The following is a 15,421-nucleotide window of genomic DNA, read 5'->3' as shown; positions in this document are numbered from 1 at the left end:
GTGTAAGCTTGTTTAGATGTGTAGGTGTCACGTTGAGCTGTCACAATCGACCGCATTGGAATAATAAAAATTTCATAGACTCAGGTTCATTTATTAATCCATCGTTTGGAAAGATCGATAAAACAAAAATTCTTCTATTTATGTTTCGAACTTGGACAACTCGAAAAATCTATTAAGAATCATGAATGAGGAACAATTAGTGCATGAAATTGTGGCATTGCGAACTAAATTACGCGAGAAAGAATCTAACCTCAACGAATTGAGGCGGGAAAAACAAGTCGTTCAAAACCATGGTTTGAATAACGAAGAAATATCACGTTACAGTAGACAAATTTTGTTGCCCGAAATAAGTGTCTCCGGTACTTCACTTATATATTCATTTATACATCCAGTTGTAGCTAATTTTTTCAATTATTTTTAAATGCCAAAAAATTGTTAATTCACCTATAATTTCAAATATTTTCCAATTGCTCTATTCATCGAAAAACGTGGCTGTTGTTTCAAAATACAAAAAAAAATAAGAAAGAAATATTGAAAAAAAGTTGTTTCAGAACGTTACAATACTCGAAAATTTTTCCATTTTTTCACAGGTCAGGTGAAAATAAAAAATGCTTCAGTGTTGATTGTCGGTGCTGGTGGACTTGGCTGTCCTTCGGCATTGTATCTTGCTGGGGCAGGAGTTGGGCATATTGGTATAATCGATTACGACGATATTGAAATCAACAATCTTCACAGGCAACTTTTATACTGTGAAAGTGACATTGGTTTGCCAAAAGCTGAAGCCGCTGCAGCTGCACTCACAAGGTCATTCCCTCGATTATTATATAGTTGAAATAATTTTGAACAAATATATTATTGTTTGAAATGTACATTCTCGTTCTATCAAAAAAAAGCATTCTGATAAACATTTGAAATGAATTTGAAAAACCTTTACTGTAGATTGAACAGCAACGTGCGAGTAACTCCGTATAAACTTCAATTGGATAGTTCAAATGCCCTGAATATTGTGAAACAGTATGACATTGTTCTGGATGCTACGGACAATGTACCTACAAGATATCTTCTGAACGATGCCTGTGTTTTGGCAGAAAAGCCCCTTGTCTCCGGATCTGCATTGAAATTGGAGGGACAATTATCTGTATTCAATTATAAAGGCCCTTGTTATAGATGCATTTTTCCAAAACCACCACCACCCGAGACTGTCACTAATTGTGGCGATGGAGGTATTCTTGGTGCAGGTACGCAAATCGTGTTCTATGAATAAAATAATAGGTTTTACCTTTTACCGTTTGATCGAAATTTCAATAACTTCATATCTTTTTTTTTCAGTTGTTGGAACGATCGGGGTACTTCAAGCAGTAGAAACCTTGAAAATAATATTAGAGGTAGATCTCAAAATTCTTAATGGACGTCTCCTTCTCTACGATGCTTCCGAGGCAACATTTCGGAACGTACGACTTCGTGGAAAAAATCCGGAGTGCGCGGTTTGCGGAAAAAATCCAACGATAGAGAATTTAATCGATTACGAGCAGTTCTGCAGGTCTAAAGCGAACGATAAAAATCCAAGTCTCAAAATGCTCGATAATGATGAGAGAATAAGCGTCGAAGAATACAACGTTATCCGAAAAAACTCTTCGAAAAATCATGTTCTTATCGACGTGAGGTCACCTGAAGAATTCGAAATTTGCCGGATCGAAAAATCAATCAATGTGCCTTTCGCTGCTACTGGGAAAATCGAAAAGTGGGCAGAAACCAAAAGTTTCCTCGACGAAAATTCCATTAAAGATGGTACAATTTTTTTTCAAAATTGAGCGAAAAAACATTTATCACAAATAACATGTCTGAACAGCCGAATTTTTTTTCAGTTTATGTTTTATGTCGTCGAGGTAATGACTCACAGCGCGCAGTTAAACTGCTCAAAAGTTTCATCGACGATCCAACGATCAACGTGAGGGACATAATTGGTGGAATCCACGCATGGTCTCGACAAATTGATCCAACATTCCCAATTTATTAATAGGTTTTACAATGGAATATCTATATCACTCACACATGGGGATAAAAATATAGAATACGTTAGAATTATTTTTTGGTACACTTTGGTTGATGGCAGATATTACATGGTAAACGATGGTTTTCTAGTTGAACATTGTTTTGGTTTGTTTCACAATAATTCGTGATTTATCCATATTTTGATATTTGTTCAGCGGTTAGACTCGTCTCAGGGTGTTTATAATGATTTTCATTGAGACTACGCAATTTTTCAGCCGCTTGTTCCGGCGTCAAATCCCGCTGCGCCTGAGCCAAGAGCTCATATCCCACCATGTGTTTCTTAATGGTTGCCGACCGCAGTAAAGGCGGTAAATATATCCCATGGAAAGTCCAGTATGGAAAGTTTTTGTCAATCAATGAACCCGTGGGAGCTCCGTGCCAACCCATCGAATATGGGAACGAACATTCGAACAAATTGTCATACTTCGTGCACAATCTTTTCATCGCGACTGCAAGTGTTTCTCGCTGAGAGTCCGTAAGCTCTTGCATTCTAGTCACTTGTTTCTTTGGGAGAATCATCGTTTCATAAGGCCATACTGCCCAATAGGGCACCACCACGAGCCAGTCACGATTTTCCAGAACGATACGTTCCTAAAAAGTATCCAAATGAAATTTTAAACAATTGTCACTTTTCTTCACGGTAATTTTAATCGAATCCTGAAATACAAATTCTTATGTGAAGAAATTGTAAAATTATTTTTACTAAATAAGAAATTTAAATGATATCAATGCTAATTCGATAATTACTTTCTTTTCTAGCTCTTTTTCCATGTAATCAATCAAAAGCGGTCTGTTGTTCCGAGCGTAATAATCGGCGAGAGCTTTATCTTTTCTTTTGGCTTCTGTGGGTAAATATGAGCTTGCCCAAATCTGGCAATGAGGATGAGCATTACTGCAACCCATGAGTGCTCCTCTGTTCTCAAAGATTTGGACCCAAGTCCATTTTTTTCCCAACTCAAGCATCTCGTTAATCCACCTTTAAAACACATGTTAATCGCTATCTTTCATTTTAATAATTTTTCATTTGGAAAAAGTATACGCACTGCTTAACTACTTCAATGATTTCGTCTACTGTCATAAGAGCAATGGTAACGTTGGACTTAGGATGGAAACACATGACTTTGCATGTGCCACGGGCAGCCTCCATTTGGAACAACTCATCCGATGATTTCTGTGGCCCTGGCACTGATTCCAGAAGAGCTGGGAAATCATTGACAAAGGAATATGTCTTTGTATAGACTGGAGTGACCTGAATGAGAATTCAATAATTAGTAACAAAACAAACTGTTGACAATTTCCATGCAACATTTCAATTGATAGAAATGATTTTAAAATATTATCAATTTCAAAATAGTTTTAGTTAAATAAAACTTGAAATTTTCAAACAGAATAATAATTCTCACGTTCCCTCCAGCTCTTGAGTTACCAGGACACAGAGGATTGGTAGGATCATATTCCGGAAGATCTTCGTCGTTGCTCTTTTCTACCTGACCACCCCAAGGGCGTTTCATTCGATGAGGTGAAACCAAAACCCATTCTTCTTTTAATGGATTATACCTAATGTGCTGATGATCTATAATAATTAAAAACAAGATTATGAGAAAGTCTATTCCAAAGAAAAAAGACCTATGACTGAAGAAACATGGGAAAGCCCCAGAATGAGTACATTGACAGATCTGTCATTTGCTGGTCCTGGACTCACTAAGTCTATATTTGCCCCAATAAAGTGATCCGCAGTAGTAGGATAAATTTTTTTTTACAGTTCAATTTAATATTTAATAAATATGTCATATTTTTCTTAATATTTTTGTCATTTTTACCTTTGGGATCGAAACCACTAGAATCATTTTCGTCTTTTGTTTCACTAGAAGTTTTTGTATTATCCGACATCTTGATGATCGATCTACTCGAATTCGTATGACATTTCGTCCGAATGACCTTCGGATCTGTTATCAGCAGAATGCACTATTAGATAAATGTCATAAATGTTCATGTATGCACTATAATGCAACAGTGATTCGCCCAATTGGAAAGTCCCAGGTGAATGCAGTTGTTGAAACATAGTTTTCACTAAATTCAAGTAATAGATTGTTGTATTAGAATTGAATAGCAAGAATACGGGTTTATGAATAAGGAGAAATTCGTATTTTTTTGAATGCACTGTTTCTATAAATTTGGAGGTTAAATCCGATCGTATTCAAAATTCCCGGGTTTTTTGCTTTACGTCGCGCTCATTTTGGCAGGAAAATTGACAATTTCTTTATGAGAATACTTAAATTTTCTTATGATTTAACATAGTTTAATAACTAATAATGAATGAACTCCCTATAATTTTTATATTGAATTATTCTTCTTCTTTTTGCAGCAATGATCGCAGTCTTCGTTACCGGTCGTTACCCATGCCTCTACATGTTTTTCAAAGAGAAAAAATTATGGAAGTTTGCCATCTGTGTATTCTTAACCAATGACTAAATATTCCAAGCAAAATCATCGCTTGTGTCTCTTGGAGCGAACGATAGCAGTGGATAGCAGCAAAAATGTCGAGAGGTAGTAGCGCAGGTTTTGACAGACATATTACGATCTTTTCACCCGAAGGCCGGCTTTATCAAGTCGGTAAGTAATTTTTTTATTGAATTCACGATTGTTGCTACTTTCTCATTGTAATTGTCATTGAATAACTTCGATATTATTCGTAAAAACCAATTAATATTTATCTGAGTGTGTACTCGATGACACGGCGTGATATGCACTTTTGAATTTTGAGGCCAATAAACTTGTTCTCAAATTGTTATAAAAACTCACTTTTGATTAATTTTTTGTCAGAATATGCTTTCAAAGCCATCAATCAAGGGGGACTTACATCGGTCGCGGTCAAAGGTGTTGATACCGCGGTTTTTGCGACTCAGAAGAAAGTTCCCGTGAGTCTCAAACATAACCTAAAATATTGCCGACATTACAGGACCTCAAATCTTTCGAACTTTTCACTATCAATTCTCTACATTTCTTTGTTTAGGACAAGTTACTTGATGCTTCCAGTGTCACACACGTATTTCAAATTACGGAGCATATCGGTTGCGTCATGACCGGCATGATAGGTAAGCTTTTATTTTGACATTGATGATTAAATATTGGAGATTGAGAAAAAGTTCATGAAATGTAAAAAAAATACTTAAAAAATTCTAGCTTTATGTATTAATTTTCGTGTTAATCAGCTCTAAAAATTAAACTATCAATAATAGAAAAGTTAAAAGTTTTTTTCATAGAAAATATGAAACTCAAAGATCAGTCCATTTTAGTAGAATAGATAATTAAAAGTTATTCAGCCTCCAGTTCCCTCAGACAGAAATTTCATGGAGTGAACGGTTGAGAGACATTCTTTTCTAAAACTAGTGATTTGAGTTGATCTTCAAATTTATATACTTGACTATTGATTGTTGAATACTCCTTGTTATAAATGAAAAGAATAAAGCTAATTGAATATTCCGATTATTTCTTTATAGCTGATAGCAAATCCCAAGTTCAGCGTGCGCGTTACGAAGCTGCCAACTTTAAGTACAAGAACGATTATGAAATTCCAGTAGACACATTGTGTAGAAGAGTTGCGGACATAAGTCAAGTTTACACTCAGAATGCTGAGATGAGACCTCTTGGTTGTTCCATGATGTTAATTGCCTACGACAAGGAAAAAGGACCTTGCATTTATAAAGCTGATCCAGCAGGATATTTCTGTGGATACAGAGCTATATCGGTTGGTGCTCGTCAGACCGAGGCCAATTCTTACTTGGAGAAGAAACTCAAGAAAAAGCAAAATTACAATCATGACGAAACTGTACAATTAGCTATCACTTGTTTGTCCAGCGTTTTGTCAGTCGATTTTAAAACAACCGAAATCGAGATAGGTGTTGTTTCAAAGGACAATCCCAAATTTCGGTAAATATTTTTATACCTATTTTCTCCATTTTTAATGCCTGATTCGTGAATTCAACGATATTTATTTTTTTTCTCAGGGTTCTGACTGAAGAAGAGATTGACAAACATCTTACAGCAATTGCTGAAAAGGATTAATAGGAAACAGCCCAATCATTCATAATTTTGAAACACAAATACCTTTTTTTTCATTAACTATCTAGCGGCATTAGTCAGTTGGATGAAAATAAAGTATGATTTTTCATGATCAACAAAATAAAGGTCTAGGCTCATTTACTTTTTTGTACTTTTATTATCTCCAAGATATAAGATTATTAAATATTCGTGGAACAATTAATGAAAATTAGATGAAATTAAGGTTTTGTGCTTATTTTGCTGAGGCTGTACCCAGTGGATTTCTCAGGACCAAGATCACGGAGTCGCCGCGAAGGAACATCTTGGAAATGAATCTGTCCTTGTTAACTGGTTTTGCCTGAAAAATCCAATTGTTTTATTTCTAATGCATTAAAATGAAAGAACTTTAAATTAAACGTTTGATATTGAATAAGTTACCTTCTTTTTTCCTTTTCCTGTTCTTGGCAACTCGGTCCACATTTCTTTGACATTTTCGAGAACCATGTTGCAGTGTCTGTCAAAGGCTTTCACTCTGCCGAGTAATTTTTTGTTATTTCTACAATTGATGAGAACTTGCGTGTTGTTTTTGACGGATTGTGTTAAAACAGACAGAGGTCCGGTGTTGAATTCTTCTTCTTCTCGTTTTGCTAACTCTTCTGGAGTCATTTCGGACTTCGGTTTAGCGAGGGAAGACCTGACGTTATGTGAAAAAATTCCTGAATTAGTATATTCATAGCAGTATATGGGCACAATGAACGCCAGTGAGGTTAGGGTGGGCAAATGTTTTTATTGCACGCCGAATATGCAAATAAACCGCTAGGAAGAAGTTTAGCGAATAAATTATTAATAAAACTTACATTTCTGTTACTTTTCAAAAAGATCTTCGTAAAAAAATACAAAACACGGCTAACGTGTTGATCGTGATACACAACGTTTGCGCGGTTGTGGTTGTCACAGTTTACAAATGTTGCTTTAGGGTTATGGAGTCGAGAGGGAAGGAGTGGGGGTGGACCATTGGCCATTGGTGGTTGAGAATTTACACGAAATTCCAGCCTGATGAGGTGGCGCTGTACGTACAAAAATTGATTGTGATTTATGATTGTTTCTTATTTTTTACTGTTGTTATATCTTGACAATTATTCATGCAACTTTTTGCCGTTCTTATCATAATCTTCAAATAAAAGTTTATTACTAGTAATTGTATTTGTAAAATATATAAGCACGAGTAATGTTAGAACAATTTACAAAGTGATTGTTTTATTACAATAACGCGACAATTAAATCGATCGATTTTTCTAATATACCCAGCTGGGTATGTTAGACTTTCATCATGACTATAAGACACAAAGTCAGACCACCAGACTTTCATCATGAATATTTTTCCGAAAGGAACACTTTTTCATACGTAACGAGGGGGTTGAAACAAGATTTCAAATTCACAATTTCAATGTCGATACTTATTGTAGGTATCTAAAGGCCGCGAGTATGACAATAACAGAGTAGCGAGCGAGATTTTTAAAACTATCGAGACTTTCGAGTAATATCCAGAAACGTTGGTTGAAGTAAAACGAGATAAAATTAAATATTTTTTTCTATTGACCAATCATAGAATCTGTAAATATATAGAACCTATAAAGTGTAGTTTTTTTCTAAGGCGAAGAAAAGAAAACAACCGAAGAATAGAAATTAAGTAGAACATTATGGTAGTTTGAAAAAATCTTTCTCGTTGTATAAGAACTTTAGCGACGCTTGTTGTTTGAACTAACAGAGTAAGAAATGAGATAAATCTCAAAAAGCATTTTTAATGAATTGTGATAACACATTAATTATTTATAAGAATAAAGGTTGACTCAAAAACAGTGTTAAAGTCAATGCTTCATTTACTTTTTCACATTTCAGAAATCAAATCTGTACTTAATTGTTGCTGCTGTAAGATAACTTGGTTGCATTCCCATAAATTTCTCATGATTCAAGATTTTTATGAGTCTTTAGTTGTTTTGTTGATGCTGAGCTTTGGACTTTTGTGGCTTCGTATGCAGCTTGTGAATTATCACTTTAATCGTGTTCAGCATCTTGCACAAGATTTTTCATAAGTATAAACTACCATTCAAATATTTCATAAATTCAGAGTTGAACTTTTCAAAATAAGAATTTATAAAAAAAAGCATGTATAAAAACGACACCTATTCTATGGTAAAATAAAAATTGAAGGTTTGTCAAACTGTTTTGTCTTTCAATAGTACAATGATCATTTTCTAGAATTACTATAATTGAAAATTAGTAAATATCATATTTCGGTAATATCTGAACCTGAATGAAGTTAGGCAGCAATGCGAGCTATGTAGTAATTACAAAATTCCAATAAATCGATTTTTGAATGAAGAATCAGTGTAATCGTAAGTAAATATATCATTGCATATTTTATTGTAGTCTAAAGTTTCGCATTCTTGCGGAATCGTTTCGTTCTTGTACGAATCTCGTTTTGGTGGACGTTTTACGATTTCAGAAATTAACCCGCATGATGATATAAAAATCACTAATTCGCATTGTGCAACTGATATCATAATCAGCACAGCCAACCATTGATGGATTTGGAATTTTCGATACTCTGTAAAGGATATTATGTGGATTGCATTGGTATATATTCCGAATTTACTTGTAAAATGTCGAGCATCGATCATTCTAGTTTTGAATCAGTCATACTGAGAGATTACTCGGTTGAATTATTCCTCTAAATTTCTCGAGATCAACGGCTGCATGAGTGGGGTCATTGATTCTTATTTCTGAATATTTCAAAGTATTGACAGGTGTGGCATTGGAGCATATTCTCAACATTTTTTGTAACCAGCGATGTAACATTGGACCTCCGCACTGGTTCGCGTCACGTCGTAAACGTGGTCGTGTGTACTGTCTTTTCAAGCGTTGAAAACGATTCAGTATCCCTAAGGATCGTCCCTGAACATAAGAAAATTAAGATCAAAATAATGATATTCGTTAAATATATTTATACACGTATAACTACATCATTTGGTTTATGACTTGAAATAACCAAACCTTTTGTCTTTGATGTTTGTTCCTCTTCCAAATAGCAATAATGTTGAACTGTATTAGTGCATTGAAGAATGTCAGCCGTTGAACGAACAGTGTCCTCCAAATCAACAATTCTGTTCGAATTATGAGTAAAATTATTTTTCGCTAGAAGCATTAAAAACAATCCGGTAACATTTAACAACAATTCGGTAATTATTACGTGTATAGAGAGATCTTCATGTATGCGACCACAGATGCAACCGTATTGACATATCCAATCGATCCAAAAAAGTGAACACGTCTGAGTCTTGCTGACTCAAAGTCCAAAACTCGGGTAAAAAGTTTGATTACTGTTTGGAGTGACATTCTCAGACGGCTCTATAATTTTGTCATGTGCCATTTCCATGCTGCAATCCTGGAGATTATGCTGCTCAGGTACAGTCTCTGTTTCAAAAACATTATTGTTTTGAAATTTTACAAAAAAAATATAAATAGCCAAAATATCGGGAATGCCAAATTGTTAGGATGATTTCAAGTACATGTTGAGATTTTTTTTACTTATAAAAAGCCAAAAACGCAGCAAAAATGAATTGTGACAACTATTAAAAATGTCTGGAAGCATTAAAATTTCAAAAGAACTTTGAAAGAAGGTTTAACAGAAAGTTTAACATTTGATATTATTTAAACACTGGTTGATTCGGTAATGTCGGTATAGCGTTGTCTACTAAAAACCAATGCTCAAAAGGTATGCACACATAGCCGCACTTGATTCTATTACTTGTTCGAATGTGTTTATCCGCAAAGGGTAGATAACAAATGTGCTGCATCTCGTCTAAATTATTGCTTCAGTACATTTTCCCATGCTTCCAGAAAATCATTACTCTGCAACCAGTAGTGTTTTACACGTTTATAAAACTTTTAAACACATTGAGCAAACTTTTACACATTTATAAAAATCAAAATAGCCATGAGAGGAATTTGAATTTTCGCTTTCTTACCTTTATGGTACAGCAAACAGAGGAATAGGCTGCAACCTTAGCTCTTTCCGTCTCTTATGGTCTCCATATTTTCCGCTTTCGAACCCAGACATGCTACAAATTTTTGACATACTAGGAAAAAAAAAATAAGTAATTAAGGAATTTCATAATCAATTTGTTTACATCAAATTGCCGTGTTCTAAGCTCTGACTCCAAATACTGTTTATTCAAAATTACTTTATAAATTACCTTGCTTGCAAAAAAAAAAATTCGAATGACGTATCGGATGTTACCGGAGAATGGTGCTTCACATTCCAATTGTTGAGACAATTCGAAAAAATTTAATTTTTCGAATACAATTTTCAATTTTTCGAAACAATTTCTTTCACAGAAGAGTTGATTATTTGTAGGACCTTTACACCTGGTGGCAAAAATGAGAACTCATTCAAGACGAGATTTTGAGGACGCCATTATACTACTTGGATATTCTCCTATGTTGTGTCTGTGTCGCTGTGTCGGTTGGGTCGTGTGTCCCACTCCTTCCCCTCCTAATCTCCCTGGTTTCTGCCAAATATAGAGAAGAGACGCCGTCGGCCATGTTTATTGTACATCGTTTCTCGCGGGTTGTCCGAAAGGAGGGGAACATTCGAGATCGCGCGCCGAGAGTTGTGAGTGTTGTGACTAGTTGGTGGGGGTACATAATGTGGGAAACCGTACGCGAAGACGGTCTACGCGATTCGCTTTGAAAAAATACGTTGTTAAAAAAAATTATTGAAAAAACAGAGGTGATTACAAGTTAACGTACGAGAAGTATAGTGTGTTGTTACATCGCGTATACGTGAGATTCGGAGAAATGGTGAGCGAATCAAATAAGTTTATATTACGGGATGATTTGAACAATTGTTAGTTTCGTTGAATATTCGGCTCCCGGGTCAAAATATCGTGTACGACAGAGACAAAGCTACAAAACGCTGAGAACCGGCTCTCTTGTGCCGTGTTCCTCCGATATATGTATATTCTGACGCGTCGAGACGCCACTTTCAAAAAATTATTCGATTGTTAACCAAATTATCCCGCGAAATTTTATCTACCAATAAATGTTTGACATTACTTGTATAGTTTGACCGAACAAAAGCATCATAAACTTTGTCTCAAAATTAAACACCACGCTGTGTGAGAGAAAGGTAAAATCTCTCTTTTCGTCTTGATTTTACGCATTTTTTCGATAGTAGCGCCCTTTCTCGCTCCCACTCGTAATTTACACGGGAGTTGAGGAGCGGCTGCGGCAGCGGTAGAGAAAGAGAGAGAAACATGGAGAAACGACTTTAGTGGCTCTAGTGAGGCTCGCAGCGAAGCACGAATCGATATCTCGTGTACCCAGTGGCGTCGCGACGCATCCACTTCACGAAACCATCAAGGAACGCCCCTCGTTTCATTCCCTTCGATCACGACAAGCTATTTCCCGCTATTATTGTTGTTATCGTTACCTGTATATACATCTATGTTTTTTGTCGATTTTTCATCAACAACCCCCTTTCAATCCCTCTAATTTCATGGCAACTTCGAGCAAAAATCTCGTTTGTCACGTGCGCATGAACTATATTTTTGTTTATTCAATCTGAGCTCCTACGTGTGTACATGTGTGTTTAATGACGAAGCAATATCTGACGTAATATTAAGATTCCGTCGACCTATCATTTAATGAAAGAAGAACGTATTTGAAATTGATTTATGAAATATCGATCTATCTTTGCTTTAATAACAGGTCAAAATATACATAAATCGCTGTGTCCTTGAGATTATATTTGGCTCTCTGACTAAGTACATTTTGGACATTTATTTATTTGAGGACGAAAATAAAATGTTGCTGCTGTTCTGATTTTTATGAATACTCCAGAATCTTCAATTTATTTACTTAGTTAATATTATTCAAATGATCTCAATAAAATGTATGAAATGCTTGATTTGTAATATTCTTATGTCAGCAAATGTGTTCAATTAGAAAATAAATCATTGCAATTGTCAACTTTGAATAAAAATTTTAAAAAAACCTCATTTTTAAATATGATTGGATAATATTTGTCCCTGCATCATATTATTACTAGCGAAGTCTGTCAGAGTGTTATTGAATTTTTGAAATTGTTATAAAATGTATGAATTTGCTGTAATAAATTGATTGCTATAAGAATTTGTTTTTTGATTGGTAGAGAAATCGTGAAGGCTCCTGAGATGTGGCTGAGAAGCGAGCATGTAAGTAGGAGGCTGCGAGGCCGCCTAAGTACAGGAAGTAACAATTCGACCAGCTCCAACCGTGTCTCTACCGGTAGAGTCCAAGGAGGCGGCGTACGCAAGCTCCCTACTGTAAACAATAATACTCAAAGAGTCAGCACATCCAACAGATGCTCAAGATTAACCCGGTGGAGGCAAAGACCAACCAGTTTACTCAAAGAAGTCAGTCAATTAATTAAAAACAAAAGAAAAACTTTGAGTTAAATAAGAATTGAATAATTGATGTTGCATTATTTTTATTTAGGCTTGTAAAGAAAATGTTTTGCACTTTGCAAAATCACCTCCAATCAGACGAGGTGAAAGAGGGCCGCGTCGTCGAAAATGTATAAAACGTTCAATGATAACGTCGACTCCTCTGAGGCGTGCACCGCCTCCCAAAGACGTAATCGTCGTAAGTCTTCAGATAAATATATACAATAAAGCCCGAGAATGAGTGAAAAATCCTAAAATTAACTTAATTTCTGTTTGATAAACGTAGCCAACAAAAGCCTCGAAAGAAGATTCAAAGGAAAATTGGCGCAGTAGTAACCTGGTTAATTTCCCATCGAGCGACTCAACGATACGTCCGCAGCAGCAAGAACAAACATCGAGCAATCTCGAGGGTGCAGAAGATATCAAACGATCGAGCAGTCCTTGTCCTCAGGAAGTTTTGGCACAACTCATGCCTATTCACCAAGCCGATTCATTGGCTGAGAGCATAGTCGCTGGGACAAATACGGATGATATAGCTCGTCTTTTGGAAGACGAGGAAAATCGTGGTTGTTCCGCAGGTTTGTTATCTTTTCATATAATTTATTTCGTACATTATTATATTGCACATTGTGTATTTTTGATTTACGTACGTTTTTTTTTGTCCAATTGAAGATGAATTGATTAAAGGATTTCGAAGCAACGAGACGAGTGACTATTGGCAGGAATCAGCGGCGGTTTTATCATCAGTAGTTGATATTTTATCACTGCATTATTCGGCGATCTGCGGTGACAATCCAGAATCCATAGTTGAGGACGAATTTTATACAACAACGACGACAGCAGCGGTAATGCATAACAACGCGTCTTCAGCGACTTACAGCACTAGCGACGATTCCTCCGGAAACAACAATGACAACGTTGTATACACGAGTGACACAGTTAACACGTCATCTTCGAACTCATCCCAGACCACGGCATCTCGGAATTACTTCGCAACGAATGAAAAATTCGCTTACACCGATGAAAATTTGGCGAATGTCTCAAAAAATCTCGAGTACAATGTTCAATCAACAGATATGTCGCACGTTGAAACATCAAGATACGAAACGTCCAGTAGTTATTCGACGAGTAACAATCAAGGCGTGAAATATTGCGAAAACTCAACGAGCAACAATGTTGTTTATGGCTGCACGGAAAATTCAACGGGAATGCCGCTGGCAAGAACGAGAGAATGCTGCATGGTAAACCCCGATCCCAATGGCAATATTGACGAGAGATACGCCACGGATAACGGCCAACACCAACAGTACAATGATGTCAAATATAACATGGACGTCGGAGGCGAAGAAATCGTTGAGAGTTGTGATATGGAGAACATTGTTACGCAGGCACCGGAAGATTGGCTACCTTTCGATCCCTACGTATTTATCAAACATTTACCGCCTCTTACCCCTGCCATGCGAGCTAGATGTCCCGCTCTACCGCTCAAAACTAGAAGCAGCCCGGAATTCAGCTTGGTCCTTGATTTGGTAAGCTTGTTCAAATTCAATTTGAATTTTTTCGTTTTGTTTCATGGAATAATGACTAAATAAGCAATTTTTGGAAATTACAAAGTCTAAAGGAAAAATAAACCGAATTACGATGTTTTTGGCTTTTTTTATTTATTGCAGGACGAGACTCTGGTGCACTGCAGTCTACAGGAATTATCAGATGCAGCATTTCGTTTTCCAGTGGTATTTCAAGACGTCACGTATACAGTGTTTGTTCGTACACGCCCGTACTTTCGTGAGTTTCTCGAGCACGTCTCGTCGCTTTACGAAGTAATTTTATTCACGGCGAGTAAGCGCGTTTATGCGAATAAATTGATGAATTTACTGGATCCGACCCGTCGCCTCATCAAGTATCGTTTATTTCGCGAACATTGCGTATGCGTCAACGGTAATTATATAAAAGACTTGTCGATTCTCGGCAGGGATTTGTCCAAAACCGTTATTATTGATAACAGCCCTCAGGCTTTTGGTTATCAGTTGGAAAATGGCATACCGATCGAAAGTTGGTTCGCCGATCGTTCTGACAGCGAGCTTATGAAATTATTACCGTTCTTGGAGAATCTCGTCAATCGGGGAGGCGACGTCAGGCCACGGATTCGCGAACAATTTCGTCTATTCAGTTTTCTGCCTCCGGATTAGACGGACGAATAGAAAAATTCTCCCCGTTCCCAACAATTGTTGTTTTAGATATCAAATTCTAATGTCACCAGTCACAAAGAAATGATGATAGCTTTGCGCGCAAAACATTTTTCAATCATCAGAAGTTGAAATTTGTTATCCACCGAGATTTTTATCGAGAGTTCGTAACCTCAAAGGAATTCGGACCTCGTTCTCATCGATTTTTGTTTCATTTCGAATTTTGTTTTTGCCTTCGTTCAACAAATTTTTAAGAGAATGGATCAATCGACTAACCTCACTTGAAATTTTCGAAATCGAAATTCTTTGACACAGTTTGACCGATTAAAAAAAGGCTCTGTCAGCCTACACAGGACGATGGCAAAAATCGACTGACAGAGCCTTTTTTTAATCGGTCAAACTGTGTCAAAGAATTTCGATTTCGAAATTTGCAGCTATCTCTCTCGCACTCACGGTTGCGATATACCGACTGATCCATCCTCTTAAGTTCTGAATTTTAAAAAGAAATACAAAAGATAGCACAACTTAACGAAGATCATTGTCACAAGTAAATTTCTTATCGATCAAATATGCAAATAATGTCAAATTAAGTTACACAATGAAAGATACAGAAAACATTGAATTAGGACGTAGAGAACATATGAATTTGTTGAA

General features: G+C 36.2%; 5 protein-coding genes and 1 long non-coding RNA gene across 7 annotated transcripts; 3 read left to right on the top strand and 3 right to left on the bottom strand.

Moving 5' to 3' along the window:
• The first annotated feature begins 13 nt into the window (after positions 1–13).
• Positions 14–2,147, top strand: Uba4 (Ubiquitin-like activating enzyme 4). The gene is made up of 5 exons (XM_043423490.1): positions 14–359; positions 591–804; positions 940–1,238; positions 1,330–1,788; positions 1,866–2,147. The coding sequence occupies exons 1-5, from the start codon at positions 182–184 to the stop codon at positions 2,015–2,017; spliced, it is 1,302 nt and encodes a 433-aa protein (XP_043279425.1). The 5' UTR covers positions 14–181; the 3' UTR covers positions 2,018–2,147.
• Galt (Galactose-1-phosphate uridylyltransferase) lies at positions 1,992–4,919 on the bottom strand. The gene is made up of 6 exons (XM_043423491.1): positions 4,855–4,919; positions 3,873–3,998; positions 3,456–3,625; positions 3,096–3,301; positions 2,800–3,028; positions 1,992–2,643 (listed from the first exon to the last, which is right to left on the bottom strand). Exons 1-6 carry the CDS (start codon positions 4,892–4,894, stop codon positions 2,182–2,184), a joined length of 1,233 nt encoding a protein of 410 aa, XP_043279426.1. The 5' UTR covers positions 4,895–4,919; the 3' UTR covers positions 1,992–2,181.
• LOC122413267 (proteasome subunit alpha type-6-like) lies at positions 4,508–6,255 on the top strand. Its single transcript, XM_043423497.1, has 5 exons — positions 4,508–4,665; positions 4,876–4,970; positions 5,066–5,147; positions 5,553–5,982; positions 6,060–6,255. The coding sequence occupies exons 1-5, from the start codon at positions 4,590–4,592 to the stop codon at positions 6,115–6,117; spliced, it is 741 nt and encodes a 246-aa protein (XP_043279432.1). The 5' UTR covers positions 4,508–4,589; the 3' UTR covers positions 6,118–6,255.
• Positions 6,252–7,105, bottom strand: SmD2 (small ribonucleoprotein particle protein SmD2). Its single transcript, XM_043423504.1, has 3 exons — positions 6,951–7,105; positions 6,532–6,787; positions 6,252–6,451 (listed from the first exon to the last, which is right to left on the bottom strand). Coding segments are annotated over exons 1-3 (363 nt in total). The 5' UTR covers positions 6,953–7,105; the 3' UTR covers positions 6,252–6,346.
• A 2,470-nt stretch (positions 7,106–9,575) lies between these two features.
• LOC122413271 (uncharacterized) lies at positions 9,576–10,623 on the bottom strand. Its single transcript, XR_006261531.1, has 3 exons — positions 10,350–10,623; positions 10,122–10,232; positions 9,576–10,005 (listed from the first exon to the last, which is right to left on the bottom strand). It is a non-coding gene; the product is annotated as an uncharacterized lncRNA (long non-coding RNA).
• Positions 10,624–10,799: 176 nt separating this feature from the next.
• On the top strand, positions 10,800–15,087 carry LOC122413258 (CTD small phosphatase-like protein 2). 2 transcript variants are annotated; one of them, XM_043423482.1, is made up of 6 exons: positions 10,800–10,956; positions 12,308–12,551; positions 12,634–12,780; positions 12,868–13,159; positions 13,269–14,110; positions 14,252–15,087. In XM_043423482.1, the coding sequence occupies exons 2-6, from the start codon at positions 12,330–12,332 to the stop codon at positions 14,768–14,770; spliced, it is 2,022 nt and encodes a 673-aa protein (XP_043279417.1). In that variant the 5' UTR covers positions 10,800–10,956; positions 12,308–12,329; the 3' UTR covers positions 14,771–15,087. The 2 variants fall into 2 exon arrangements, with proteins under 2 accessions (XP_043279417.1, XP_043279416.1); XM_043423481.1 differs by having other exon boundaries at positions 10,801–10,956; positions 13,254–14,110.
• The last annotated feature ends 334 nt before the right edge of the window (positions 15,088–15,421 follow it).

Source organism: Venturia canescens, chromosome 7 (assembly GCF_019457755.1).
Source record: "Venturia canescens isolate UGA chromosome 7, ASM1945775v1, whole genome shotgun sequence".
Classification (NCBI taxonomy): Eukaryota; Metazoa; Arthropoda; class Insecta; order Hymenoptera; family Ichneumonidae; genus Venturia; species Venturia canescens.
Note: the sequence above shows the minus strand (reverse complement) of the source record. Positions and strands in the feature narration are given on the sequence as shown.

What these genes read in the sequence shown, in the direction of transcription:
- Uba4 (XM_043423490.1), top strand. Translation starts at nt 182, where the DNA reads ATGAATGAGGAACAATTAGTGCATGAAATTGTGGCATTGCGAACTAAA. An exon ending in GCCCGAAATAAGTGTCTCCG is followed by an intron (nt 360 to 590) that starts GTACTTCACTTA and finishes ATTTTTTCACAG; the next exon opens with GTCAGGTGAAAATAAAAAAT. An exon ending in GCTGCAGCTGCACTCACAAG is followed by an intron (nt 805 to 939) that starts GTCATTCCCTCG and finishes CCTTTACTGTAG; the next exon opens with ATTGAACAGCAACGTGCGAG.
- LOC122413267 (XM_043423497.1), top strand. Translation starts at nt 4,590, where the DNA reads ATGTCGAGAGGTAGTAGCGCAGGTTTTGACAGACATATTACGATCTTT. An exon ending in AGGCCGGCTTTATCAAGTCG is followed by an intron (nt 4,666 to 4,875) that starts GTAAGTAATTTT and finishes ATTTTTTGTCAG; the next exon opens with AATATGCTTTCAAAGCCATC. An exon ending in AAGGACAATCCCAAATTTCG is followed by an intron (nt 5,983 to 6,059) that starts GTAAATATTTTT and finishes TTTTTTTCTCAG; the next exon opens with GGTTCTGACTGAAGAAGAGA.
- Galt (XM_043423491.1), bottom strand. Translation starts at nt 4,894, where the DNA reads ATGGCTTTGAAAGCATATTCTGACAAAAAATTAATCAAAA. An exon ending in TAGTGGTTTCGATCCCAAAG is followed by an intron (nt 3,626 to 3,872) that starts GTAAAAATGACA and finishes TAATTATTATAG; the next exon opens with ATCATCAGCACATTAGGTAT. An exon ending in ATCATTGAAGTAGTTAAGCA is followed by an intron (nt 3,029 to 3,095) that starts GTGCGTATACTT and finishes TGTGTTTTAAAG; the next exon opens with GTGGATTAACGAGATGCTTG.
- SmD2 (XM_043423504.1), bottom strand. An exon ending in CAGGAAAAGGAAAAAAGAAG is followed by an intron (nt 6,452 to 6,531) that starts GTAACTTATTCA and finishes TGGATTTTTCAG; the next exon opens with GCAAAACCAGTTAACAAGGA.
- LOC122413258 (XM_043423481.1), top strand. Translation starts at nt 12,330, where the DNA reads ATGTGGCTGAGAAGCGAGCATGTAAGTAGGAGGCTGCGAGGCCGCCTA. An exon ending in CTCCCAAAGACGTAATCGTC is followed by an intron (nt 12,781 to 12,867) that starts GTAAGTCTTCAG and finishes TGATAAACGTAG; the next exon opens with CCAACAAAAGCCTCGAAAGA. An exon ending in TCAGCTTGGTCCTTGATTTG is followed by an intron (nt 14,111 to 14,251) that starts GTAAGCTTGTTC and finishes TATTTATTGCAG; the next exon opens with GACGAGACTCTGGTGCACTG.